Raw genomic sequence first — 27,351 nt, forward strand, 5'->3', positions numbered from 1 at the left:
AGGAAAGAATGGCCCGTGCCTCCGCGATCATGTCCCCACATGCCCCCAGTGTCACCTACAGCCTCCGTCCATTCCCTGCCAAGCCCTCCCTGCCCGGTCTCGTTCCACTGCCGCCTCCTGCTCCTGCCAGCCCCTTCCCATTTCCCCGGGCTCCCAGCGCCCATCGCTTCCTTCCATCCCTCTGTACCCCGGTTGCAGCCCTTCCCCCTCTCCGTGCCGGCCCCGCTTCCCGGCCCCTCGGTGCCCCTCCAGACCGTCCCGCCCCCCGGACCCCCGCCCGCCCGGGGCTGCCCCGGGTCCGCGCTCCGCCGGCGCGCTCCGGTGCGGGGCGGGGATGGGGGCGGCGGGGGGAGCAGGGGGCTGAGGGCGGCGCTGGGTCGGGTTTCAGCAGGAGCCTCCGCGCCGAGCCAGCTCCGACCCGCCGCCGAGCGCTCCGCGGGGCCACCGCCGCAGCGGGGCGGCCGCGGCACCGGGCGGTACCGGGGCGCTGGAGCGGCCGGCGGTACCGGAGCGACCTCGGCACCGGAGCAGCGGGGCGGCTGCGGGACGTGGCGGCGGGGCCGGACCCTGCGGGATGTGAGCGCCGCCGACGCGGGACGCGCGGTGTAAGTGCCAGCGCCGGGGACCGGCCCGCGCTCGCCACCCGCCCGCTGCCCCGCACGGCGGCATCGCCGCCCGGGGGGTCCGGTCCGGCACCGGGACCGGCCGCTTTGTTCTGCCTCCGCCGCGCAAACAATGGAGCGGGGGGGGCGGGAGGGGGGTGCCGGGGGGGCGCGCCCACGGCGGCGCAGCACCGCGGACCCGCGGCCGGACCGGGCTCGCCCGCGGCCCCGGCACTGGCAGCGGCCGGGCGGGACGGGACGGGACGGGACGGGACGGGGCGGGCCCGGTGCCGCCGCAGGGCAGACCCGCCGCGGGGACGGCGCTCAGCGGAGCCGCGGAGGCGCCGGGCGGGGGCTGCGGGCCCGAGCGGAGCGGGGAGCGGGGCTGGTTGAACGCCGGCACAGGGACCGCCCGGTGCGGGACGCCCGGGAGCGCCGGAGACAAGGACAGGGAGCGGCAGCGGGCGGTGGGCCCGGCGGCCGGGTAGCCCCCGGAGCTCCGGGGGAGCGCGACCCCCGACAGCCGGGGGCACCGGTGTGCAGGGAGCAGGCGAGGCCCCGCAGCGCCTCGGCGATGGGCACAGCCTGGCAGGACCCGGTGCGGCGCGGGGGTGTCCCGGGGCTGGGACTGCGGGAACTGGCTCCGGCGTGAAGAAATTTCATTAGAACTTCCTTTGTGGAGGAAGCGTTCTCAGAGACAGGAGACCCCGTGAGTAGCCCCAGTGTGGCACAAAAAATGGGATCCACAAGGGTGCGGTGGGTCACTGCATCCTTGGGAGAGGATGGCCACTGCCACTGTGACTGCTCGGAGCCCATAACAGAGGGACACGGGGCTGTGTGGCCCGGCTGGGAGCGAGCAGAAGGGTGCTGGTCCTGAAGGCCCAGGTGGGAAATGGTAGGAGGGCCAGGAGGCATGGAGATGGCTGTAGCAGCAGCCTAAGTGCAGGCTGGAAGGGAGTTTTTAGCCCAAGGGTGCACTGCAGGCAAGTCTAAACTGTGCATGGTTCAGAGGGCAGATCATCTGACACTAGAGAGAGAATCTGTGTGAATGTAGAGGAGGAAAGCATATTCCAGGTCAGTAACTGGTGCTCAGCAAAGATTAAATAGGCTTCTGAATCCTTCCTCATCTGGACTGGTGTCTCAAAAACATCATTACATGAGTCATGGCCTCTCATGTGAGACTTAGGGTATGGCATCAGCAGCATCTGCAGCTTTGATGGGGCCTTTGCACAGCAAGCACTCTGACATCTGTTTGTGGCGTGCACAGTGGGTGCCATCTTTCCATCTTCTCTGCTGGGGCTGCTGTGGGCCCGCATCCCTTTTCTCATGGCTGACACGAGGCGTGAGGTGCCACTGGAAGGCAGAGGTGGACACAGTGGTCCCAATGCAATTCCATATATTTTTTTTCTTCCTGAATGTGACGTGTAGGCTGGGCTCTCCTGGTGCCCCAACCTGTCAGCTTGGATGTGCTTATGGATGTTGCAGCTCGCTCCATTTTAGCTGCCTTTCCTGTCAACATCCTCACCATGGCTCTGGACCCCAAACGCCTGTGTGGAGAGATTCTCATCCTGGCAGTTTTCTTCAGAGGCTCCTGCTGCCGTTTTTCACAAGGGATCTTGGTGCCCGGCAGTGGGAGGGAGAGAGGGGGAGTGGGGCAGTCTGGCTCACGTTACAGGACCGGCCAAGCCAGCCCCTGCGCTGAGCTCTCTGCTAACTGGAAGCAGCTGTTCAGATTTGGTGACTCTGCATCCACTGAGGTCACTGTTGTCTCCCTATGACCCGAGCCTGCAGACCTCATCAGAACAGGGGGCTTCTGCTACCCTGGACTGGTGTAGTCTGGCAGCTGGGCAGTTGCACCTCTTGCCAAAAGACAGGCTCTGAAACTACCCAATTGCATCCAGGGAGGATGGGAATGGAGAATTTTACACAGGCTTTCATCACCAGTTCCCCAACCCAGGGACCCTAATTTTTGTTCCCTGGTTGTCCCAGTGCTCTCAGCTGGTCTTCACACTCCCCAGATTCACTTTTCGAGTTTCTCTCCTCCCTGCCAGCAGCTTACAAAGCCTCACTGGCTTCTCAAGAGCTGCATTACTAATCAAACCAGTTGGGCTTTTCCCCAAATCTGTGGCCTGATCTGTTCCGGGCACTACTCAAGATCTTTCAGCTCCATCCTGTCCTCAACCACTGAGTTTGCCCCAGGGAACCTTGGCCCTCTACCTGCTTTTCCAATCTCATTTTTATTTTTTTGTTCTTTGTGTCTAAGCTCCTGCCAAGACTTTAAACCCTCTGCCTTGTCCCTTCCCATGACCTAAGCAGCTGGGCACCACTGGGATGGTGCAGTTTCATCACAGAAGCTACCTGGGACTCCATGCTCTAGCACTGCATGTTCTGGGGGTGGGCAGTTACCCCTCCAGCTGGGGAATTAGAACTGGCTCCAAGAGAGAGACAGACCTGTCTAGGACCACTGAATTGGTGCAGATTCCCAACTCAGAGCCCAAAGGGACAAAAGTATCTTCTTTTGACTTCTGCTCTTGGAACAGTGCAAGGGTTCTCACTTGCTGGGTGCAAGGGAAGCATGGGGGTTTACCTCAGAATGTGTGAATAGACCTCAGACACCAGATGCCCACCGAAGTAAACACTTCTTTATGCGTAGAAAATACTTTTTAATGTTTCTGTTTCTATCAGTAACCTGGAATTTCTACAGGCAAAACCAATCTAAACAGCTGATCCAAGGTGGGAAAGGGGACCCAGGAATAACCATCCTATTGTTCCCTAGAAAGGGTTAACACTGCCGTGGGTTCTTTGGTCAAGGGCTGACATTCTTAGTTCCCAAACTAAACAATGTCAGCCACCTCCGTCCCCCAAAACAGGGAGGTTCCTGCTCCTTCATCTGACATGAGCGGCTCCTGAGTGTGGTTATGGGACCAGCAGCAAACGCTTTCAAGAGAGTCCAAGTGTGAGCTCATGCTGCCGCCATCCCCGCAGACCACGGAGCCTCGTTCACCGGGGCTGAGCGAGTGCTGAGGCTGGTGCTGCTCACCAGCTCCTTGGCCGCTGGGTTCCCCTGGCTGTCCTCAGCGGGGGTGGGCAGGGCGGGGGGCTGGCAGCCCGTGGACACGGGGAGCGCGTCTGCCGTGTCCGGCTGCGGTGCTGCAGGAGCTGTGGCTGGCTGCGCGTCCCTCCCCCATTGCTGCAGCGAAATGCGGCTACGGGGGAAAGGGAGGGAAGGAGCCGGAGCCAGCAAGGAGCAGCGAGAAGGAGACAAAGGAGGGGAGTGAGCAGCAGAGGGTGTGGGACGGGAAGGAACCCGAGCAACCGGCAGCTCAGAGGGAGTCGCTGCGTTCCTACTGCACTGCCACCCCCCTCCATGGTACCAGCTTGGGGCACCCACAGATCTCGGTGCCAGCCCAAACAATGGGCATGGTCTGATTTTATCCCGGGCATTCCCAGCTGTGGGCACATCCTTTGCAATACAGCCGTTTTGATTTATTGTTCACTGGATGGAAGCCCACTCCCTCTCTGTGCTCGCTCCCAGGGACACCAGATTTCCACTTCATGGGTTTTTGGCACCCATATCCCTGTGGTCCCGAAAGGCACGCTGCTGGGGAGGGGAGGGGGGAGTGGGGGACGAGAGCTAGAGTCTCAACTGGTCACTTGCTGAGCTCTCTCACGATTTGAGACCAGCTTTTCTCAGGGTGGAGAGGTGCAAGGCTGCTGTTTGTCTAAAAACTTCTGTCCCCTTGCAGGCAGGCTCTGAGCCTCACAGGAAGCGTTCAGCTGTTAAAGGCACAGGAGCACACTGCTCTGGGGCAGCTGGTGCCAGTGTTGCCAGCTGGGTGGTGGTTGGGAGGGGCAGTCTAGGGTGTAGGTGATGGGGTATGAGCTGCTCACCTCGATGTGCTGTCAGGTGTGACCTGCTGGGCTGACTCCATATGCTGTCCCCGGCCTCCATTCTGGGCACCCTCTGACATGTTGTCACATTTGCTCCTTGTGAGAGACAGGTGATACACAGTGATTGGGCAGCAGGTACTTGGCAGGCCTTTCCTCTCAAGGCATTTTTCTCTGTCCTTCCTTTGCTCCCTCTTAATCAGTATCCTCTGGTCTGCATTCCATGCAGGATTAAAGCAAATACTGCAAAGGAGATCAAGACACCCTCTGCTCTGCCGGTTGCCAGCCATGGAGCAGATGAAAGGGTCAGCCATGCTTCTGCTGGAGCTGCTCATTCTTGGGGGCCTGAGAGCAGGGATGGGCTCTGCTGTCCTAGGCACCCTGGATCTACAAATAGATGAAGAACAGCCAGCTGGCACCATCATTGGGGACATCAGTGCTGGCCTGCCCCCTGGAACTAGTGCCTACATGTATTTCATCTCGGCACAGGAGGGCAGCGGTGTCTCCACTGACTTGGGGATAGACGAGAACACGGGGATCATCAAAACAGCTCGTGTCCTGGACCGTGAGACTCGGGACCACTACAGCTTCATTGCTGTCACCCCAGAGGGCGTCACAGTAGAAGTGAACATCCAAGTGAATGACATCAATGACCACGCTCCAGCCTTTCCCAAACAGCAGAGCACCCTCCAGATCCCAGAGCACACACCCATTGGCAGTAGGTTTCCCTTGGACCCAGCCTTTGATGCTGACAGTGGCCTCCTGAACACACAAGGCTATGTGATTAAGGGAGGGAACGTGGGGCAGGCCTTCCGCCTGGAAACACGTCGAGGACCCAACGGGGTCCTGTATTTGGACCTGGTGGTCAGCAATGTTCTGGACCGGGAGAATCGTTCATCGTACTCGCTGCTGTTGGAAGCCTATGATGGTGGTTCTCCTCCCCGGAGCACCCAGATGACGCTGGATGTGTCCATCCAGGACATCAATGACAATGCTCCCAGCTTCAACCAGAGCCGCTATCATACACTGATCTCAGAGAATCTGAAACCTGGCAGCAGCATCCTGCAAGTCTTTGCCTCTGATGCAGACGAAGGGGACAATGGGGATGTGATTTATGAGATCAACCGGCGGCAGAGTGATCCTGACCAGTACTTCACCATTGATGCCCGGACTGGAGTCATCAAGCTCAACAAGGGTCTGGACTATGAAGTGAGGAAGGTGCATGAGCTGGTGGTGCAGGCAAGGGATAAGGCTGTCCATCCTGAGGTCACCACAGCCTTTGTCACTATTCATGTGCGTGACTACAACGACAACCAGCCCACCATGACTATCATCTTCCTGAGTGAGGATGGCTCCCCACAAATCTCTGAGGGAGCCCAACCCGGACAGTATGTGGCTCGCATCTCTGTTTCTGACCCAGACTATGGAGAGTACTCCAATGTCAATGTTACACTGGAGGGAGGGGATGGCAAGTTTGCCCTCACTACTAAGGATAACATCATCTATCTGATCTGTGTGGACCAACTTCTGGATCGGGAAGAAAGAGACTCCTATGATCTGCGGGTGACAGCTACTGACTCAGGAACACCTCCACTCCGGGCAGAATCAGCCTTTGTGTTGCAGGTGATGGATGTCAATGACAACCCCCCACTCTTTGACCAGCAGGAGTACAAGCAGAGCATCCCCGAGGTGGTGTACCCAGGCAGCTTTGTCCTGCAGGTGACGGCTCGTGACAAGGACCAGGGTCCCAACGGGGAGGTGCGGTACAGTATCGTGCATGGCCACGACACCCACTCCAGCTGGTTTGCCATCGACCCTGCCACTGGCATTATCACCACCGCTGCCCCACTGGATTACGAGAAGGACCCTCAGCCTCAGCTGACTGTGCTGGCCACAGACCGGGGAACTCCTGCCCTCTCTTCCTCAGCTGTGGTGCACGTGGCCTTGCAGGACGTCAATGACAACGAGCCGGTGTTCAGGAGTAACTTTTACAATGTATCTCTGAAGGAGAACACCCCTGTTGGGACCTGCTTCTTGCAGGTACGTACAGTCTTGGGGAGGGCATGGCCAGGGCTGTGAGTGGCTTGGGGTGCACTGCGGGGTGTTCAGTGCAGATGCCATGGCTTTGACGGGCGGTGTTTGCAGCAGGAATGCTGGAGCGGAGATTCCTGCTCTCGATGTGAGTCTGGAAAGGGGCCAAGCGGTGTCACACCCTTTCTGCGTGCGAGTCGTGGGCAATGCCACCGACACTGGGCACACTGCGAGGCTGTCCATTGTGCAGAGCACGCTGTGGGCCTCAGTTGAGGTGGGTTCTGCTGTGCCAGGCCTTGCTTGCACCAGTGTGGAGCTGCCTTGCAGCCAGGGCACTCACAATAGAGCTCAGGAACCACCTCTGGGAAGCTGCCTGTAACCAGGCTGCGAACTTCCCTCTCCCCCACTCCCCCTCCCCTGCGAGGTCATTAGCCCAAGTTCATCAGTGTTACTGGGGCTGGTTGTGAGCATTAGTATTAATTATGCTAATGAACTGAGGCACGTGCTGCTGCGCCAGCCTTTATGCTGCAAGAGGTCGCAGCTGCTGCCCCTCCGAAAGCTCCGTGACCCCACAATGAGCCAGCAGTGCCGTTTGGATTCTGTGTGTTCTGTGTTCCCTGCATTTGGTGTTTCTGTCACAGCTCAAGCCCTGGAGCCCTGGTTCCTGGGGACAGGTGATGCCACCCGCCATCAGGACTGGGGACAGTGGAGAGCTGGTGCAGGGGTGCAGTGAGGCACTCCTGACCACAGCGGTGTCCAGGCTGTCCATTGGGACAAGCATCAGTGACATTGAGGACACTTCTTTGCTGAAGCCTTGGGACATAAGGATGTCTGGCTGGGGCCATAAGGAGCTCTGGAACCAGGTGGTGAGAGGCGCCCACGGTGCCAGGAGGAGGAGGAATTCTGGGGCCCATGAGACAAGGCAGGAGGAGGTCCTGGGACCTGGCCTGGGAAAGGGGTCTCTAGATGGGCCTGGAGAAGGATTTGGAGCTGGCAAGAAAGAACTGTCTATGGGTGTTCTGTGGATGCATGGCAGTGGCATGGGGGGTGTGAGTGGGGGCTGGGGAGGGTGGGCTGTGGTGGGTGTGTGAATGCATGTGACTGTGAGTGGGGTGGGAGCACTAGAGAGGGGCTTGTCGGGGGCTGAATGCAGGGGATGGGGTAGGAGTGTGAGGGAAAGGAGGAATGTAGAAGAGAAGGGATGTGGGGCAGGGGCAAGTGTAGGATAGGGCAGATCTGGGGGGTTTGGGGATGGGTCAAGGTGGGATTAGGGGGAAGTCTGGGCAGAAGAAGTGAGTTGGAGATGAGGAGGAAGATTTGGGTCAGAGGAGATTTAGGTTTGGTCTATGCAGGGTCGCACTACACATTGTCCCATTGTGGGGTGGGCGGGGACGGGGCAGGGCTGGGGACAGAAATGGGGAAGGGTTCAGGAATGGGTTCAGGAACAGGGTTGGAGCAGAGGAGCTGCATGTCCCTGGGTGAGCATGGTGGCCTCAGGCGTGTGCGGGGACGTCTGGGCTGCACAGCCCCCAAAGGGAGGCCCTCCTCTCTCCTTGTCCGTGCCTTCCCGCTCAGTGCCGCTCGCCATGTGGGAAGGCGCTCTGGAAATGCAATCGGAGATGGCGGCTGGGCTCCCGACTGCGAGCGCGGGGCTGAGCCGCAGGGAGAGCGGACCCTGCGGATGAGCCAGGGTGTGCAAGGCCGTGGGGACACATCCAGAAGCGGGTCCAGCATGTGGCTGCCTGGCCCTTGAAGGGTCCAGCCCAGTTCCATGCTGCACAGGGCACGGGGCTGACCCGGCGGTCAGTAGCGACAGAGGCTTTGGCCAAATTTTGATGGTCTTGGCTCAGTCCTTGTGTTTCGTTTGGAAACGGCGCGTCTGGGCTGAGTGCAGGTAACTCCCGCGTGGCCTCGGCACAAAGCAAACAGCTCACACATCTGCTGCTGCTTCCTCTGAGCCGGGAAATGTGAGAGGATGGGAAAGGAGGCTGGCCAGGCTGATGGCTCGGCCGGGGATGCAGCAGGAGCCAGCCAGATCTGGGAGCTGGACAGAGCCAGGGCAGGGAGCCCTGAGCTCGGAGCACAGCTGCCCAGCATGACCACCCCTTTTGTCATGAACAGGAGGGCTTTAGAGGTGCTGCCAGGGCCCACAGTGGCCAGTGTTCCACAGGGTTACCCATGTCAGGTGTGCTGCCCCACAGCCCCTGTGTGCCATTGCTCCTGCCTGACTCCGTCTGTCCATGGCTTCCAGGCATCAGGGCTCACCCTGACTTGGGATGGTAAAGGGTCTCTGTCAAGGTCTGGGTTTGGGCCACACCCACACGATGGTCACGAGAGCTTTGGCCCTGCCAGATGACATGCAGGACACAGGACAGTCACTCAGGTCAGCACAGAACTCGGTGGGTTTGGTTCTCCATCGGACTGTCATGTTTCTAAGCAGAAGACCCTGGGAGGATGAGGTCTGTTTTCAGACAGTGATGTCTGCTCTCTGTGGGTAGGACAAACAGTGGGGAACAGAGGAGTCCCTGTGAGTGATCAGGAGAGACCTGAAGAGTGTTTGCAGGTCTCCTGCTTCCCGTCTTTGCCAGGTCAGTCTTTGTGCCTGGGGTACAAACAGGGATGAGCAGAGCAGGTTGCTGGCCTGAGCTCTGGAGAAAGAAAAGGAACTCATAACATCTCCTCTGTCACTTGTGTTTATCATGGGCCAAGTCCCACAGTAGCAGACCCTGCATGAGCATGAAGCAAGAAAATGGCAAACTCTCAGTTCAAGTCTGAGATGAGAGAGAAACACCAGTGGAGACAGAACCCATGTAACCAGTGAACATACAATCAGCAGAAAATGGAGCAGGAGACAGTCACTGGCTAGCTTCCTTGTTCCTCTCTGTGGCCATCAGCTGATGATGCAGAAGCTTTAGGGCACACTGGACCACGTTCCAGTGCTGTGGTTCCGTGATAGGAAGCACTGCTCTGGTATAAATTCACCCTGCTGGCTTAAATTTGTTTTAAACATTTGACTTGTACCGGCATGCTGCATGCATGGTCAGATACTGTTTTTCTGGGACTTTCTGACTTTTCATGCTAAATCAAGCATTGTCTGTGCTCTGACAGAGAGCCGTGAACCCCATGTAGTGAGCATGGGCTGACTGGACAAAAACCTGAATGACATGAGATGGTGGTTAATTGAATCTTGCATAGATCCAATATTGATGATTATGGAACCAGAGCATCCATACACACAATTGTTGGGGGACATCCAAAATGAAACGCTGACTAGCAATGCACCCAATGTAGAGTCTCTGCAGTTTTGAGGATAAGTCTGATGAGTTTTGGGTCCTGATTTGTGATTCCATGGGACATTCGTGGGACATGCATGCACTGCACTGGGACAGCCCTGTGGGCTGTGCCCCAGGGAGGAAGACGTGGGTGAAGAGCTGTAGGCTACACCAGGCCACATACACTGTATTACCAAAAGAGAATGTGTGGAGGGCTAATCCTGATGCCTCGGTTGTGCTGCTGAAGCGCAGCTGTGAGGGGACACGAGGCATAGCTGTGCATGGGGACTGAAGCAGCACGAGGACTCCTGCTCACCAACTGCTGCCAAGGAGAGGGGGCATTGCTGCCCACATTTGTGTTCTTGAGTCAAGGGATTTAACATCGACCTATTTTCGGACCTTTGCATGACATAGAACAGGCCTCCCCCTCCTCAGAAACAAGGCAAGCTTTCCGAGGCGAAATGGGGAGATGCCTGTGAGTGTGCTGGGGAGTGAAGCAAGGGGAGGGAGAGCATCATGGTCCTGGGTAGTGGGCTGCCATGTGGGAGAGTCTGGAGGTACACAGGAGTGTGGACATGGGGGAGATGCTGGTACATGGGGAGGTTGTGGGGGGAGGTGAGTGCTGTTGTTACGGCCAGAAGAGCTGCATTTGTTCCAAATTCCTGTGAAAGTTATTTCCTTGCGCTGCCAGCAGCCTCCTCCTGGGCTTGGCACAGCAGCCAGCGCCATGATTAATTCAAGTAGCATTTCCCCTGGAGCTGCAGCAGCTTTTCCACTGCAGCTGAGAGGCCCCAGCCCCTTGCGCTCCTCTCCCCCCATGCTCTGCTCCTCCTCCCAGCCCCCTCGCACAGCTCTCTCCTTCCTCCACGCAATCCCCAGCCCCCTCACAGCTGCCCCTTTTCCCTTACCTCTGCTTCAGCTCCAGGCCCCTCAGAACTCCTTCCTCCCACCGCCCTTGCTCACACAGCTCCCTCCTCCACGTGCTCCCATAGCCCCACGCTGGTGCACGCTGCCCTCCAAAGGGCCAGTCCCCGTGTCCCCCTCACAGAGCCCCAGCCACCAGCACGGGCCCCCCAGTCTCTGCTCCCTCCTGTTCTCCCCACACCCCTTGGTCAGTGCCAACTGCAGTTGCCTTCTTCCCCAGGACCTTTGCTGCTGTGCCCCAGGGCAGCTCTCACTGGCTGTGCTCTCCCTGACCTGCACAGCCCTTGGGACATGCCAGCCTCTCCTTGCTCCCTACGGATTCACAGACTAATTTGGACTGGGAGGAACCTTAAAGCTTATCTCATTCCACCCCCTGCCATGGGCAGGGAGACCTTCCACTGGACTAGGTTGCTCCAAGCCCCGTCCAACCTTGAACACTTCTGGGGATGGGGCAGCCACAGCTTCTCTGGACAACCTGTGCCAGGGCCTCCCGACCCTCACAGGGAAGAATTCCTTCCCTATATCCCATCTAACCCTGCCCTCTGTCAGTGTGAAGCCATTCCCCCTTGTTCTGTCCCTCTAGGCCCTTGTCCAAAGTTCCTCTTCAGCTCTCCCGGAGCCCCTTTGGGTCCTGGAAGGGGCTTTCAGGTCTCCCTGGAGCCTTCTCTTCTCCAGAGGAACTCCCCCAGCTCTCCCAGCCTGGCTCCAGAGCAGAGGAGCTCCGGCCCTTGGAGCCTCTCCATGGCCTCCTCTGGACTTGTTCGAGCAGCTCCACGTCCTTCTGCTGTTGGGACCCCATCCCTGCCTTGGGCCCCAGGCTTGCCCTGCCTGGCATGCTTCATCTCATGCTGACCCCAGCCCTATCTCTCCTGCATGTCTTGCCCAGCCATGTCCCATCTTGCTGCACAGACCTTCTCTGTGAGCACTCCCTGCCTGAGCTCTGCACGACTGAAACCCAGCCCCACACCTTGGTTTGGGGTCCTTCTGCCACTTCTACCCTACTCAAGCCCTGCACTGTGAGCACTCTTCCCTGCAGAGCCCAGCTTCCCAGCCCCACTCAGCTCCAGGATTCCCTGCCTTATTCTGCTTCCCAGCTTCCAAGTCTGCTCAGCACCCTCCACGGGCTCCGTATGCCCTAGTAGCTGCAGCTGCCATTTCCCCAGCCAGGACACCTGGGTGCCCAGGTGTGAGCCTTGCTCCTTTTCCTTTTGTGCCTTAGTCTGCCCCTGCGCTCAGAGGCCTCCAGGCTCCCAGAAAGGCGCCGTGTGTCCCCAGGCTCCTGCACCTCTTGCCCAGCCTCACCCTCCACATCCTGCATCCTGCCTTCCTGACAGTGTCTGTGGTTAGCCCACTTCCCCTCATCCTCCAAACTGAGGGCTTTACCCCATCCCAGAGCAGTGCTGGAGGCCATTGGCAGGCCCTGCTCCCCTTCCTGGCTGTGTGTGGCTGTGGCAGCCTGATGTGTTTCATAGAATCACAGAGGAGACCTTAAAGCCCATCTTGTTCCACCCCCTGCCATAGGCAGGGACACCTTCCAGTAAGCCAGGTTGCTCCAAGCCTCGTCCAACCCAGTCTTGAACACTTCCAGGGATGAGGCAGCAACAGTTCAACAGGCAGTGTGGAGACTGTGGCTGTGGGGCTGCCAGCCAGCCCCCTGCCCACGCCCGGGGCAGCGGGGACCCAGCGGCACGAGGTGCCGGCAGCTGTGCAGGGGCTCCCCGGACGGGGGGCTCCAGCAGCCGCGGGCTCTGACCCTCGCCTCAGCCACGTGTGCTGGACTGTCGCTGGGCCGAACCCTGACCCCGCTCCCTCCCCCGAGGCCCGAGCGTGCTGGAGGCTGAGACGCAGCCCGGGAGCCAGGGACGGCTCCTGAAATAGCCGCGTGGCCGCTCCCCGGCTTCTAGCTGGTCAGCGGCCGTGCCAGGGCCGGGAGGGCAGGACGCCTGGCAGGCACTCAGGCGCAGGGAGCCGTGCGTGGGATCGCTGACCACACTGGCGCCAGCCTCCCCTCCTCTCCCACCGAGAGCCGTCACTCGGAGGGGAGGGAGCCCAGGGCCAGATGTTTGCCAAAGCCACAGTGTAACATGTGCGCAGCAGAACCCCAGCCAGGGCCAGGCTCCAGATGAGCTCCCTGCCTGCGACTGCGCCGGCTGGAGCGGGGAGGACAGCCAGGGAATGGAGGCCCGAGCTGCTCGGCAGTGCTCAATTGCTTTCCAGCGCTGCGGGCTGCGCAGGGGCACACAGCTCAGCAGCAGGGCTGTGAAGGCAAGGGATGGCTCTGGGTGAGGGACTCTGGTGCTGCCCTCGAGATGAGTCTGTGGGAAGGGGAGGCTTTGACTCCCACAGGCAATGCAGCTGAGGACCCCGGTGTGGGGCTGCACTTAATCCATCCCCATCTCTGGGGAATGTAAGATGTCTGTAGTGCCTTGGCTCCTGTCTTGCTGGGGAACTGGGAGGAGAGTGTGAAATAGCAAGGCCTCGATGCCCATCTCTGCCCTCCCAGTTCTCAATGCAGTGGGGAGAGGCACACTAGCCCAGGACCCCGCTCCCTTTTCTAAGGCTGGTGCTCTGGCTCCTTTCTGCCTAGCCCTGAGCCATCTTGCTGCTCTCTTGTGTCATCCTCTTCTGCTCTGTGATGGCCACAGCACTCCCACCAGGTGTTGTTCTGACCAGCTGCAGGGCACTCCAACTAAGTCTTCTCACCACACCTGGGAGGAAGGAGGGGCAGGTAGCAGGTACTGCTGCCCAGTGTGGTCAGGGCTGTCGTGCAGGGCTGGGGAAGCAGATCAGCTCTCTTGGACAACTGGAGCTCAATGGGGAACTGAGGTGTTTAGGAGGGTCTTTGGAGATCATAGAATGGTTGTGTTTGGAAGGGACCTCTTGAGATAATCTAGTAAAAACCCCCCATGCAAAAGAAGCACCATCCAGAATTGTTTGCCCAGGATGTCACCACTTCCCTGGGCAACCTGTGACAGAGCTTGGTCACCCTCATAGTGGGAAAGTGCTCCCTGATTTTCAGAGGGACCCTCCTGTGTTTTACTGTGTGCCTATGGCCTCTGATCCTGGCACTGGGCACCACTGACAAGAGCTTGGCTCCATCCTCTTGTTGTCTTCTTTCGTGTATGGATGATACCCCTTCTCCTCTCCGGGTTGAACCATCCCAACTCCCTTAGCCTTTCTTCACAGGAGATTTGCTTCAGTCCCTTCATTATCTTCGTGGCCCTTCACTGGACTCTTTCCAGTGTGGCCATCTCTCTCCTGTACTGGGGAGCTAGCAGTGGACCCAGCGCCTCCAGCTCTGGCCTCACCAGTGCTGAGCAGGGGGGCAGGATCTCCTCCCTGACCTGCTGACCACAATCCTCCCGATGCTGCCCAGGATACCATTCTGCTTCCTTGCAGCAAGGACACCTTGCTGTCTCATCTTCAACTTGGCACCCACCAGGACCCCCAGGGCTTCTTTTGCCAGGCTGCTTTCCAGTGGGGTGGCCCCCAGCGTATATTAGTGCAGGGGACTGTTGCTTCCCCAGGGCAGAACTTTGCACCTCCCCGTGTAAAACTTTACTAGGCCTCTCGTCCATCTCTCCAGCCTGTCGAGGTCCTTCTGGGCGCATCACGACCCATATCAGGCTACTCCTCCCAATTTGAGGTCATCCGCATATGTGCTGAGGGGAGGCTATGCACTGCCCCATCATCCAGGTCATTAATGAAGATTCCAAACAGGACTGGACCCAGGATTGACATCTGGGGTACACTGCCAGTTACTGGCCTCCAAGTAGGTGTTGTGCCCCTGATCACCACTCTCTGGACAGGAGCCATTCAGCCCCTTTCCAGCCAACCTCACTGTTGGCTCATCCAGCCCATTCACCAACAGCTCCTCCATGAGGATCTTAGGGGGGAGAGTGTGACAGAACTTCCTGAAGTTCAGATAGACAATATCCACTCCTTTTTCATCATCTACCAGTTGTTTATCAAGTGGGTGAAGCATGATTTGCCTTTGGGAGAAACCATGCTCACCACTCCTGATGATTTTCCTGTTCTTCCTGTGCATAGATATGATTTCCAGGATTAGCTGCTCCATCAGTTTCCCAGGGATCAAGGTGGGGCTGACTGGTCTGTAGTTACCTGTCATCATGGCTAAGCTTCACAAACAAAGATTTGGGAAGGACTCTACCCATATTTGCTACAAGCGCGCTGGTGGCTAAAGAGGCCAATGTGAGATAGACAAGTCCGGTTGCAAAAGGCACAGCAGAAAGACTCCTTGGATGGTATCGGCAAGACACGGTTCTTTCTCCCTTGTCTTTTCTCCTCGAGAGTGATCCCACGTGCGTTCTCAAAGGAAGCAGCAGCATTATAGATGGTGTGTCTCCAGGCCTCCCGATTGGAGGCCAGAGTAGACCAGTGAATCCTGCTGCTTACTCTTGAAGATAGGAGAGAGATTTACCTTCCTGCAGATTTCAGGCACTCCTCCCAAACACTGATTGAGAAACGATTATTGTGAGGGGCCTAACAGTGGCGTCTGCCAGCTCCCTCAGCACTCATGGGTGCCCAGAACACATGTCCAGTTTGCTTAGGAATTCAGTGACCTGTTTGTCTTCAACCAATGGTCTATCTTCCTTGCTCCAGCTTCCATCCTGGTCTCTGGGGCCTAGGATTTCTGAAGACTGCTCTTACTAGTAAAGACTAGGGTAGAGAGGGCATTAAGGACCCCAATCTTTTACATGTCCTGTGTGACCAGGTTCCCCATCTCCTTCAGCTGTGGTCCTGTATTTTACCTAGCCTTCCTTTTGTCACTGATGCACTTATAGAAGCTCTTCATCTTGACTTTGACATCCCTGGCCAGATTAAAATCCAGTTGGGAATTGGATGCCAGCAGCTGCGTTTCCATGTAATTACACTGTTCAGTGGGTGATTTCAGCAGAAAGTGCCCCAGGTGTGTTCCCTGAGGCCCCCCCCCCCCCCCCCCCCCCCCCCCTTCCCCGTGATAGCATCCTCTTCTACACCTATCAAGGAAAAGGCTTCAAAACACAGCATCGGGTTCATCCCCTGAGTTTCTTAACACATCCTCTGGTCCCAAGGGCACATGCCAGTTCATTTGCATCCATTATGTGACAGAAAGGATGTAGTTCAGCTGTCACTTTCGTCCAGCTCCTTTCCCTCATCACCACTTCCTGGCAGAGCACAGCTCATGAACCTCTCCCCTCAGAGCCTGCCTTCCAACCTGTCTTTCACCCACCTGGTTGTCTAGCCCTCCAAGCTGTATCATCCAGCCTTGGATATGAGGATTGTGGGAGAAGGTGTCGAAATCCTTCCTAAAGTCAAGGCAATCGTCACCCACAGCTGTCAGCCCTTTGACCCCACATCCCATCATTGTAACATCACAGAGGGCAAACAGGACAGTCAATCCATGATGGCTCTTCCCTCCCAGGATACTCCATGTGGCCAAAAACATGCTCTGAGAGAAGTCGCTCCATGATTCTCCCAGGGACCAAAGTGTGGCTGACAAGAATTTAGATCCCCAGATGATCCTTTTGGCCTTTGTTGAAGGTGGGGTGTGATATTTACTTCCCTCCAGTTGTCAGGAATCTCCCCTGATCTCCACCACATGTGAAGAGCAGCCCTATAAATCCATTTCTGTCAGCATCCGTTGATGCGGCCTGTTGAGTCCCATGGATTCATGTGGATCAACTTCATTAAAGAAATCCTGACTCCATCTTCACCCCTCTCTGTTAGCTCTGAACCCTTTTGAACAGCATGGAGGCCTGGGAAACTGGTGGAGACCAAGGTGGAGGAGGCATCGAGTGTCCCAGTCTTATCTGTGCCTGCTGTCACTAAATCACCCACCACACTTGGAAATGGGCCCTTCTTCAGCCTTTTCCTACCACTGCAGTGGTAGAGGCTCTTTTTGGCACCCTCAGTTCGCCTTGCAAGTCTCAACCCGACTTGAACTTTGACTTTGCTGACACCCTCCTGACATGCCTGGTGATGTTTATAAATTCATACTGTGTAGCTTGCCTCCATACCCACCTCCCATCTCATAGAATCATGGAATGGTTGGGATTGGAAGAGACCTTAAAGCTCATCTCATTCCACCTCCCTGCCATGGGCAGGGACACCTTCCACCAGCCCAGGTTTCTCCAAGCCCCATCCAACCTGGCTCTGGACACTTCCAGGGATGGGGCAGCCACAGTTTCTCTGGGCAGCCTGTGCCAGGGCCTCACTACCCTCACAGGGAAGAATTCCTTCCCAATATTTAATGTAAACCTACTCTCTGTCAGTGTGAAGCCATTCCCCCTTGTCCTGTCACTCCAGGCCCTTGTAAATAGTCTCTCTCCATCTTTCTTGCCAGCTCCCTTCAGGTACTGGAAGGCTGCAATCAGGTCACCCCAGAGCCTTCCCTTCTCCAGGCTGAACAATCCCAATTCTCTTAGCATACGTTGCCTTTTGCATGGCAGCTGAGCCCTGAGGCCCCTGCTTAGCCAAGGCCATCTGCTGACATGTCTCCTTGCCTTCCTGAGGGCTAGGATGGACTGTTCTGCACTGTGCTGTCCTGAAGGCTTGCCAGCTTTCCTGAGCTCCCTTGGCCTTCAGCGCTGCCTCCCATGGGATCCCTCCCATCGACTAGTTCCTTGTATAAGCTGAAGTCTCTCTTGCGCTCCAGGGTGTGTACTCTGGTTCTCTCCTTCCTCACTCCCTTTAGGATTCTGCACCTGCTGCTTCATGGCCACTGCAGTCGCACCTGCTGCCAACTGCCACATCCCCAATCAGTGCTCCCTTCTAGTGAACAGCAGATCCAGCTGTGTACCACCCCTGCTTGGCCAGGGACATTGGAATTCTTTGTGAGATCAGGGGTCTGTGATCCTGGCTTCCCCAGGTACTGCTGCCTCCTTGGCAGCTTTATTTCAGGGATTTCCTGGCAGAGCATTGATGTCCTTGTGCTTAAAGCCTTTAGTGGCTGTGGGGACTCCATTCAAAAGTCAGAGATGAGGGGGCTGTGAAGGCTCCATTCAGGCTCAGAGCTCTGACCCCTGCTCCCACATATTCAAGGAGCAGGACTGGCACAGCCCCAGTGGAGTGTTTCCTGGGCAGTTCCATAGGCAGCTTGACCCCATTTCCCTCTGTTTTTCAGGCAGACATCAGGAGTCTCATGAGTGAGCTACAGTAAAACCAGCTGCGGATTCAAGATTTGGGGTGGATGCTAAATACAGAGCCTGGGGCTGCCCTGCGTTAGCTTCTAGCAAAGTTCCTGGAAAAATGTCCAGACTTGTTTTAAAAATTTCCAGGAGTGGTGAACTCACCGCAGGCCTTGATGAGCCCTTTTGGTGGCTAATTACCCTCACAGCTAAAAATGTGTCCGTTTCCCAGACCGTGTGTGCTCTGAGCCTGCAGCCTTGTGTGCCAGCTGAAATGAGGTGGCTGCCGTACCTGATGGCTGGTGGACCCCTGTGATGTCTCTCAGGAGTCCCCAGGAGGCATCACCCAGCTGTATGGGGGATCCTGCTGCCCTCGGGCCTCAGTCAGGCCCTGCTGAGTGTGGGCGGCCCGCAGGCAGGCAGCCAGCCCCATCCCATGGGATGCACACATGGGATGTCAGCGGTCTGTGGGCAGGGAGCTGGGGCTGGGGGTGTGCCAGCCACAGCCTCCCTCCTGCACACAGTGGCAGAGCACAAAGCAAAGTGTTCAGTGGCCCCAAACTGAGCCAACCCCGTTACCTGCTCCAGCAAGTATTTCCTGTTCCTGTGGCTTTTCTCTGGGCACCAGTTTAGCATCACCCATCCAAGGGAGACAAGGCCAGGCCCAGCTGCACACCGGGGTGTGGGTATGGGGCTGTACCCCAGTTACAACAGCCAACATGGAGCCACTCCGCTGGTACCCTTCAGATGAGCTCCAGTGATGTCAGTGAGGTCAGATTTGTACTCTCCAGTGAGCAGCTCCCCAGCAAGGGAGGCTGGGGCTATAGAGGGAAGGGTGAGCTCCAGAGGAGCAGATGGATCCAGTTTCCCAAAGTGCCTCCTGACCCAGCTCTGTCATGACACCTGTGTCTCTGAGTGCTCTGCAGCTGGAGCAGGGAGGGGGGGATCCTGTTCCATGGTGCTTCTTCTGGCAGCTGCTGCAGAGCTGGGAAGCAGATCCTCTGCACGGGAGCCTGGTGCTCACTGGAGATGTGCTCTGAGCTTCTCCTTGCAGGCAGCCCCTCAGACCGCAGGCATCGGGGCTGGCGGGGGTGTTGCAGGTGCTGCCTCCTCTTCCTGCTCAGGGCAGGGTGGTGCCACCCCTGCCGGGTTGACTGTTCCCTCCTGGCCCGGCCGTTCTGTGTCCCCTTGCCCTTGTCCCCCCGTCCCCGGTGGCCGTGCTCGCAGCCCCCAGCCGGGCCCTCTCCTTGGCGCGCGCGCCGCGTTCCTGCGCTCCTCGCGCGGGAGCCGAGGCCCCATGGCCGCTGCAGGGAGGAGCTGTGGCTGACGAGGCCTGAACTCCACTTCACCCGGGCCTGGCCCAGCTGCCTCCCCCCGGCTCCATCCCCCAGCTTTGTTCTCTGCCGAGCTCCCAGCTGGTGGAGGAGCTGTGGGCAGGGATGTGGGGTCAGGAGTTGGTTCCTGCTGACCTGAGCTCTGTAGGAGCCGTAGGAGGAACTGAGGTGGGCAAGCAGGGAGCAGCATTCATCCTCCTGCTGTGTCTGTCGTGGTGGGTTCAGTTCTTGTGCCCCAGGCTGAGTGAGGCTGGGCTGTCACAGGGCAATGCCACTCTCCATCCTCATCCCCAGCACCCGGGGCTGCTGGATACAGAGCTCTGAAAGCAGGACAGAGCCAGGGCTCTGGTGACAGGGGGTTGGCTTTCTTCCTGTCCCATCCTGAGTGTCTTTGAGAAAAGAAGGAACAGAGAGGCAGGGGCAGCTCTGCTGCCGTGCAGGTTGTCCCTGGCTGGCTGATCATGTGGGGGGCAATGGGGGTGCTTGACTGTGAGGTCCTTGGCATCTTGGTGAGCCTGGGCCTTTCTGTTCCCCCTGTCCCTATGGTCTTTTCTTTTGCCAAGGCAAGTCTGTTGACCTGGGTGATGGATGTTGCCCCAGAGGTGTAGAAGGGAGTTGCCACCTGGGTGGTGAGGAACCCGCAGCAGTGCTGGAGATAGAAAGCAGAGTGCAGCTCTTGCACACAGTGCTCCCCCTCCTCTATGTCCCCTCACAGGGACCCGCCAGCACAGGCTGATCCTAGGGTGCCTCACAGCTGCGGACAGCACTGCCCACGGCACTGTCTGCATCAGTGAGCCCCGGGAGCCCTGTCCTGCTGCAGGGAGGGCTGCAGGGGAAGCGGTGGCTGGTGTGGGACAAGAGTTGCAGGCTCGAGACAGTCACTGTCACTCTGCGTCACGATGATCTTCTCTGAGGACGGTGTGGTGGCTGTGGACCATGGAGCAGAGGGTGGCAGTGGGGTGTGGTGATGGGGCAGGGCTGGGTCTGGCTGGTGGTCTGCTCTGTTAAGGTAGTACCCTCCCTGACCCAGGTGACAGCCACAGATGCAGACAGTGGCGCGTTTGGCTCTCTTTCCTACTCCATTGGCTCTGGCATCGGCAGCGTTGTCCCCACGCAGTTCAGCATTGACAAGCACTCGGGGCAGCTGTGCACGGAGCAGCCCCTGGACCGCGACGAGGGCACGTCTGCCTACGACTTCACCATCACTGCTGTGGATGGGGTGAGTGCTGGCGAGGCCGTGGGACGCGGTGCTGCTGCCTCAGCATTGTGCAAGGGATGCTGCTGCCCTTGCACTATCTCTGACCTAGTCCCTCTGCAGGGCGGCCTGAACTCCATGGTGTACGTGAAGGTGTTCCTGGAGGACACAAATGACAACCGGCCAGTGTTTTACCCGCTGGAGTACGCTGCCAGCATCAGCACACAGAGCATGCCAGGGACAGCTGTGCTGCGTGTCACTGCTAACGACAAGGATGAGGGGCTGAATGGGAGAGTGACCTACCGCATTGTGCTGGGAAACTCGCCCCCGCTCTTCTCCCTCAACAAGGACACAGGTGAGAGCTGTCAGGGAGCCAGAGCAGGCAGAAACCAGAGCATTGTGATATGGGAAATGTCAAAGCAAGCCTGTGTATCAATGCTTGGACACCTCAGCAGTACAGTCTGCCTCCGGAGTATGCCTGTTCTTTTCCCTGCCACATCATTCCCTGTTTGACTTCTTGAGCCTCTGGCAGCCCCTTCCCAGACTCAGTCCCTGACCTCTTGTTTCTGCTCCCTGCTCTGTTCCTCGTTTGTCCCATCTTCCTTCCTCTCCTCCCTTCCCCATCCCTGACTCACTGTGCCTTTCCTCCTGCGTGCTGATGCTTTGCCCCATCAAGCCGTATCCTGGTTTGTTTCTTGTCCCTGCCAGTTCCCTCCTCTCCCCGGCTCAGTTAACTCTCCTCCGTATCAGTCACTCTTGGTTCCACCATTCTCACTGACTGTGTCTGCTCTGCCTTGCGTTGGCCATTGAAGACAGAGCAATTTCTGCTGGGGAGGTGGGCGCGTGAGCGTGCGGTGGCGGGGGCTCTCAGCAGGACAGGAAGGTGCATTGAGGGATCTGCAAACTGTTCCCAAGTTCCCCGCAGGTAACTGGGATGACACAGGCACTACCAGCCCTCCTAACACAAGGTCACCTCCTTCATAGGGCTTGTCAATTATGGTACTTCAGTCCCAAAGCCTCCCCATAGCCCAGGACCCACCTGCTGTGTCATGACTCTCACCCTGTGCCCCACGTTAGAAAGCCCTCTCCCCTCCTTTCTCTCTCCCAAGACCTACCCTCTGGCTCGTGTCCCTCAGCCTGTACCACTGCTTAGCTCAGGGCTGGGTGTAAGGTTGAGTGGGCAGTATTTGGGTAGGCTTTCCTGGGAGGGCTCCTCTCTTTCACTCCAGCTCCTCCATAGCAAGCTCCCTTTATGATTCACATTGTTTCCTGTCCCCTCTGATCTGTCTTTTCCAGCTTATGGGTTGGCCTATCCCCTGGAGCCAAGTGACAGACAGGGGTGCAGCATAGTGCCCCATCAATGGCTTTCTTCCCCAGGTGTCATCTCCCTGTCATGGTCCCTGAGCGGCAAAGCCAACACCCTGGTGCAGCTGGTGATCTCTGCGCAGGACGGGGGGGGCTTGCAGGCACAGCCAAACGCCCGGGTGAACATCAGCATCGTGGAGGGCACGGTCTCACCTCCTGTCTTTGAGCAAGCTCAGTACTTCTTCACTGTGCCCGAGGACACATCGCAGGGCGCCAGCGTGGGGGCTGTCCAGGCCCACAACCCGCCAGGTAAGGCATCGTCCCTCTCGCATGCCGTCACTTTCCCTGTCCCCACACCATCCCGAAGGTCCAGCACCCACCACACTTCCTCACAGAGCAGCCCTGCTCTGGGAGCTCCACGCACACACGTCTGAACGTGCACCCTATGATTGTCACCCAGCTCAGTATGTGTGCTTACCCATGTCTATACACACACCTATGCATCCATGAGCATGGGCACAGTGCTGCTGGACATCTCAGACCACCTCCGGCACAGCCAGCGCTGCCCAGCCTGCTGTCATTCCTCCTGTCTCCATCCCTTTGTCCACAGGTCATGCTGATGACATCTTCTATTCCATCTCCTCGGGGGATCCTCATGGCTACTTCTCCATTGATTCGGCCTCGGGGCAGCTCCGCACCAGCATGCCTCTGGATCACGAGTCCCAGGCAGTCCTCATCCTGGATGTCCAGGCCCGAAGCGGTTCACCCCCTGCCTACAGCAACACACGCGTGAAGATCTCTGTGTCAGATGTGAATGACAATGTGCCGGCATTCCCAAGCCCCTCCGACTCCATCCTGCTGCCAGAGGCCACAGAACCTGGGACTACAGTCTACACCGTGCAGGCCGAGGACCGTGACAGCGGTGCCAACGGCCAGGTGACCTTTGAGCTGGTGTCAGGGGGTGAGGGCACCTTCAGCGTGGAACGCACCTCGGGGGCGGTGCGGCTCCTTGGGGCCCTGCAGTTTGAGGCCAGCTCAGCCTACAGCCTGGCCATCGTGGCCCGGGACAGCGGCGTCCCACAGCTCAGCTCCACCTTCACGCTGCTGGTGCACGTGCAAGCCGAGGATGACAACGGGCCCATCTTTGACACTCTCACCTACCGCGTGGAGGTGCAGGAAGGTGTCCCCGTCTCCACCCGTTTCCTGCAGGTGAGGGCCCTGGCACACGATGTGGAATCCACAGCCCTTACCTACCACCTGCGTGCAGACGGGGACGCTGCTAGCTTCGGCATCATGCCCGAGAGCGGCTGGCTGTACGTCAAAAGCGCCCTGGACCGGGAGATGCGGGACCTGTACGTGCTGACGGTGCTGGCCTCGGTGGGAGGCAGCGGGGCTGCGGGGGACACCCGGAAAACTGGCACCAGCACCGTGCGAATCAGCATCACTGACGAGAACGACAACAGCCCTCGGCTGAGCGAGGAGCGGTACTTCTTCACCGTGCCTGAGAACCAGGCTCCTGGCAGCAGCGTGGGGAGGGTGACGGCCAGCGACCGGGACGCGGGGCAGAACAGCCGGCTCACCTACCGCCTGCTCCAGCACGATCCCAACTTCCTTATCCACACACAGACAGGTGAGAGACTCCTGGCTTTCTAGGTGGGGCTGACTGGTGGGAAAGCCCACGACAGGACAGCAGTGGTGGCAGACAGGCCAGTGCAGCAGCAGAATAGGCACCTTCCTGCCCCTGCAATGCTGGGCTCCAGCAACACACCTGAGCAACACAGCTGAGCACAGGCTCTGCTCTAAGAGAGGGCTCGAGCTGTGTCCCCACCTCTCCGTGTTCCCACTTCTTGTGCTTGTCCCATCCCTGGAAGTGTTCGAGGCCAGGTTGGACAGGGCTTGGGACAACCTTGTCTAATGGAAGGTGTCCCTGCCCATGGCAGCGGGGTGGAACAAGATGGGCTTGAAGGTACCTTCCAACCCAAACCCTTCTGGGATTCTCCCTTACAGGAGAGGTCAGCACCAAGCACAGCCTGGACCGGGAACAGCAGTCCAGCTTCCAGCTCCTGGTGATTGTGCAGGATGGGGGAGCACCGCCCCGCAGTGCCACCGGAACCATCTATGTCACCGTGCTGGATGAGAATGACAACGCTCCTGCTTTCCTCCACGTGGGCAGTGGTCAGGAGCTGCCCGTGCAGGTAGAGGCACAGGCTGGAGAGCTGATGAGGCAGGGATCAGGTAGCCTCTGGTTATGGGACAGGCAGTTCTGCTGGGGGATAGGGAGGGGTAGGGACACCCAGGAGAGTTTTGGGGTGGGAGATGAGCGGGCACGAGTCAGATCTATGCATATGCAGCAGCCAGGGCAGTCTGGCAAATTTGACTGAGACATGGCAGGATGGGCATGTCCTTGGGCAATGCAGACATCCTGGTGACAGAGCAGGCAAGGGCTGCAGAGGGCTCTGGCACCAGCAAGACTGGCCAGCAGACAGAAGCTCTTGGCCTGCATGTGCCTGCGGGGAGGGATGGCAAGAGGAGCCCTGAACCTGACCCAGAAGAGCCAGGGTAAGCAATTGTGGGTGGGAAGGTGCAGGATGCCATCACCTAGATCTGGGGATTTTGGGTACAGCCACCCTTACTTCTGTAGGTCGAGAAAGCAGCGCACAGCTGGGCTTGGCACACACAATGGTTTTCTGGGAGTCCGCTGTGGCTGCCAGCTTTCCCTCAGCACTCTGGTGGCAGCATTCACCAGGCACTGCATGTGCTGCAGACCCAGTTATGTGGGTGCTGCTCAGGAGAAGTGGGTGAGGACCAGCCTCGCATCTGCCTGCCTCTGCTCTGCTACATCCCTAAGAGCAGCATGAGGGGCAAGGGCTCATGGCAGTCGACCAAGGATCGCTGGCAGCAGCAGAGCACAGTGAGCAGCCAGAGCCCTGGCCTCATCTCCTTGGCACAGGGACAGCCTGTGGCTGGACACTGCATGTCAGGCTGTGTGCTCAAAGCCCCTCACATGGGGCTGGCTCACGGACGTCACAGTGATGGAAACCACTCTCTGTCACAGATGCTGCCTGAGCCACGCACCCCCTGCAGAGCAGGCAGATCTGTGTTGGTGGTCACTGCCTATCTGGGTGATACAGGACCTAGGGACACTCTGCAGCTCCAGCCAGGCCTTCCCTGTTCATTGCTGCTTCCCTTCATGTTCCAGGGTGCAGCCATCCCTTGCCCAGATGCCTTCTTGCGTGCCCTGATCTGCTGGCAACATTGCTAGCAGGGCTTGGCCTGGGTGAACGCATCTCCCAGGGCCTGAAGGAGGCAGAGAAGACAATTAGTCTTGCCCTCTCTCTGAGCAGCACTCTGGGACCAGAGCAGGTGAGGGAGCAGCCAGCCAGGGCATGGCTGAGGCTGCGCTGGACGGGCTCTGCAACACAGCAGTGCTCGCAGCCAGGGTCCATATGAGCCCTGCTCCTGTGTGGGGACACCTGTGACATGCTGCATGGCAGGATCTGCAGCTGATCCCAGTGTCTGGGGGCACGAAGTGCTGCGAGTGCCCTGCTACAGCTTAGGAGGGCTCTGCTTATACAAAGGGACCACAAAAGCAGGTATGTCCTTCAGGGGACGGGGCAAAGCTGGGATGGGTTCAGAGCCCTGACGGCAGGTAAATGCTGCAGCAGCTCTGAGCAAACACCTGTTTGGGCACTTTGGTTTGCAGCTCTCCTACTGGAAATAGGGGTAGGAAGCACAGGAAGAGCCCACTGTTAGCCATGGTTTGGGTGTAGAAGAGAGGCTTGGAGGGAAAAGTGAAAACTGGATGATAACACAAAGCTCTGTGATTCCCTCAGACATACTTGGTGCTATGTTCATGTTGGTGTGCATCAGGCAAAGCAGAGGAGGGTTCCATGTCAGCACCTTCCAGCATCAGCTGGAGGAGTGTCTTCTGGGGGGATTCTAAGTTGAAGCACATTGGTGACATGCTGGCAGGACCAGGGGTTTCTGCATAGGGTCTGCAGTAATGGATCCTCCCAGGGAATGGTCACTAGGAGAGGGAAGAGGGGACAAAGGGGAGGAAAAAGGGGTCTGTTTTCACAGAGGAGATGCCCCTGGTGCTGCTGTTCTTCTGTATCCTCCTAAGAGGTGAAGGTTGATGTCACTAGTCTATTCACAGCAATCAAGGTGAGGGCTCCCAGTGAAAAACTGTAGAAGAATCATGTTTCACTTTCAGTCAGGAAAGACGATGGGAGATGAAATCACTGCTGCTGACTGGAAAGAGACACTGATGGGACTTACACGGTGGTGGGTTCTGAACTGGCTGCTTCAGTTTGGGGAGAAGCCTGTGGCTTTGTGAAAGTGTCACTGCAGGCTCAGCACAGGCAAAGAGGCAAATCAGATTCTGAGTTTAATTAGAAAAGGAACAGAGAATGAAAGAAAACATCATTACACCACCTCAGATTCTGCCCACTCTCTCTGCCCGGCTCCGTTCCTGAAGTGAGCAGAAGTGCTAGAAATGGTTCAGAAAAGGATGTTAATGGGATCTCTGGCAGATAATGGTTTCCATGCAGAAAAGAAACACTTGGACATTCTTTGGCAGGGATGAAGCTGCAGGAATATCACAGAGGCGTGCAGAGAGTCATGGGGAAATGAGAAGTTGCTTTTTTACAACACAAGACTGGGCAGCTCCATAAGAACTGACCAGGCAGTAGGTTTAAAATAAACACAAGCAGCACTTTTTCATGCAGAACATAATTAAATTGTGAAATCATTGCCCAAAGTTGCATGCGTTCAAAACTAGATGAATTCATGGAAAGAAAAAAATATCCATCAAAGGCTGTTGAACACAAATATGATCTGTGGCTCAGGAAGTGTCTGAGCCACAGTAGGCTGGGAGCCGGGGAGGTTCACAGCAGGATTGTTCCACACGTACCATGTTTCTCACATCTTCTCTGTATATCCACTGCCAGCCTCTGCCAGAGCTGTGCCTGTGGCCGGAATGGCTCTGTGAGTTTGGAACCAGGCTGGTGTTTGCAGCAACCTTCAGGTGGCCTGGCCACTGTCTCACCCGTTTGCAGAGGCACAGCCACTGCTATTGCTGTTTATTCCTCTCTGAGCGGCTGAACTGGCGTTTGGACATGGGGCTGTGTGAGTGCTGCTCATGTAACTCCTCTGCCGAGTCTCTGCCTTCCTCGAAGAGATCCAGTTCCTCATGGGAGGGCAACATGTCCCTGCCCACTGAGCAAGAGCCTCAGTCGTGTCTGGACTGAGGGCAGTAGGGACAGTGTGAGGGCAGACCCTGCCCTGGCCTGTGGTGGGGAGGGGTTGGAAGGGGCCTCCGAAGCGTGGCCCCACGTAGAGGTGTCCACGCAGGCTCTCCTTTCATCGAAGGCCAGGCTATATTTAGGTCTGTGCCTCCATCGCTGCTGTGAAAGGCTGTTCCAGATTCGCTGATCTGGTACTAGAAACCATCTCTTCATTTCCAGCCTAAACTAATTTCTGACCATTTTATACTTATTTGTTCTTGTGCCAATATTGTGTTTTCGCTTAAAAAGCTCTCTTCTCTCTCTGGAATTTCCCTCCCTCTCCCAATGTTTACAGAGTGCAGTCCCAGCACTGCTTGGCCTGGCTGAATGAGTCCAGCTCCTCTGGTCTTCCCTTCCAGGGCTCTAGCACAGTGCCAGCAGCTTG

General features: G+C 57.6%; 1 protein-coding gene across 2 annotated transcripts in view; it reads left to right on the plus strand.

Moving 5' to 3' along the window:
- Positions 1–452: 452 nt before the first annotated feature.
- The window catches only part of DCHS1 (dachsous cadherin-related 1), a 45,573-nt gene continuing 18,674 nt past the window's right edge, over positions 453–27,351 (plus strand). Inside the window, exons 1-7 of one of the 2 annotated variants that reach the window (XM_039387161.1) lie at positions 453–605; positions 4,720–6,530; positions 20,212–20,400; positions 20,500–20,731; positions 21,754–21,990; positions 22,292–23,311; positions 23,689–23,876. In XM_039387161.1, the coding sequence (XP_039243095.1) occupies positions 4,779–6,530; positions 20,212–20,400; positions 20,500–20,731; positions 21,754–21,990; positions 22,292–23,311; positions 23,689–23,876 (3,618 nt within the window). In that variant the 5' untranslated portion in view covers positions 453–605; positions 4,720–4,778. Of the gene's footprint in view, positions 606–4,719; positions 6,531–19,214; positions 19,350–20,211; positions 20,401–20,499; positions 20,732–21,753; positions 21,991–22,291; positions 23,312–23,688; positions 23,877–27,351 lie in introns of those variants that run through there. The other variant, XM_039387162.1, reaches the window with a different exon arrangement.

This window comes from Pipra filicauda, unplaced genomic scaffold (genome assembly GCF_003945595.2).
Source record: "Pipra filicauda isolate LSUMZ 115617 unplaced genomic scaffold, ASM394559v2 scaffold537_size357629_pilon, whole genome shotgun sequence".
Lineage (NCBI taxonomy): Eukaryota > Metazoa > Chordata > Aves > Passeriformes > Pipridae > Pipra > Pipra filicauda.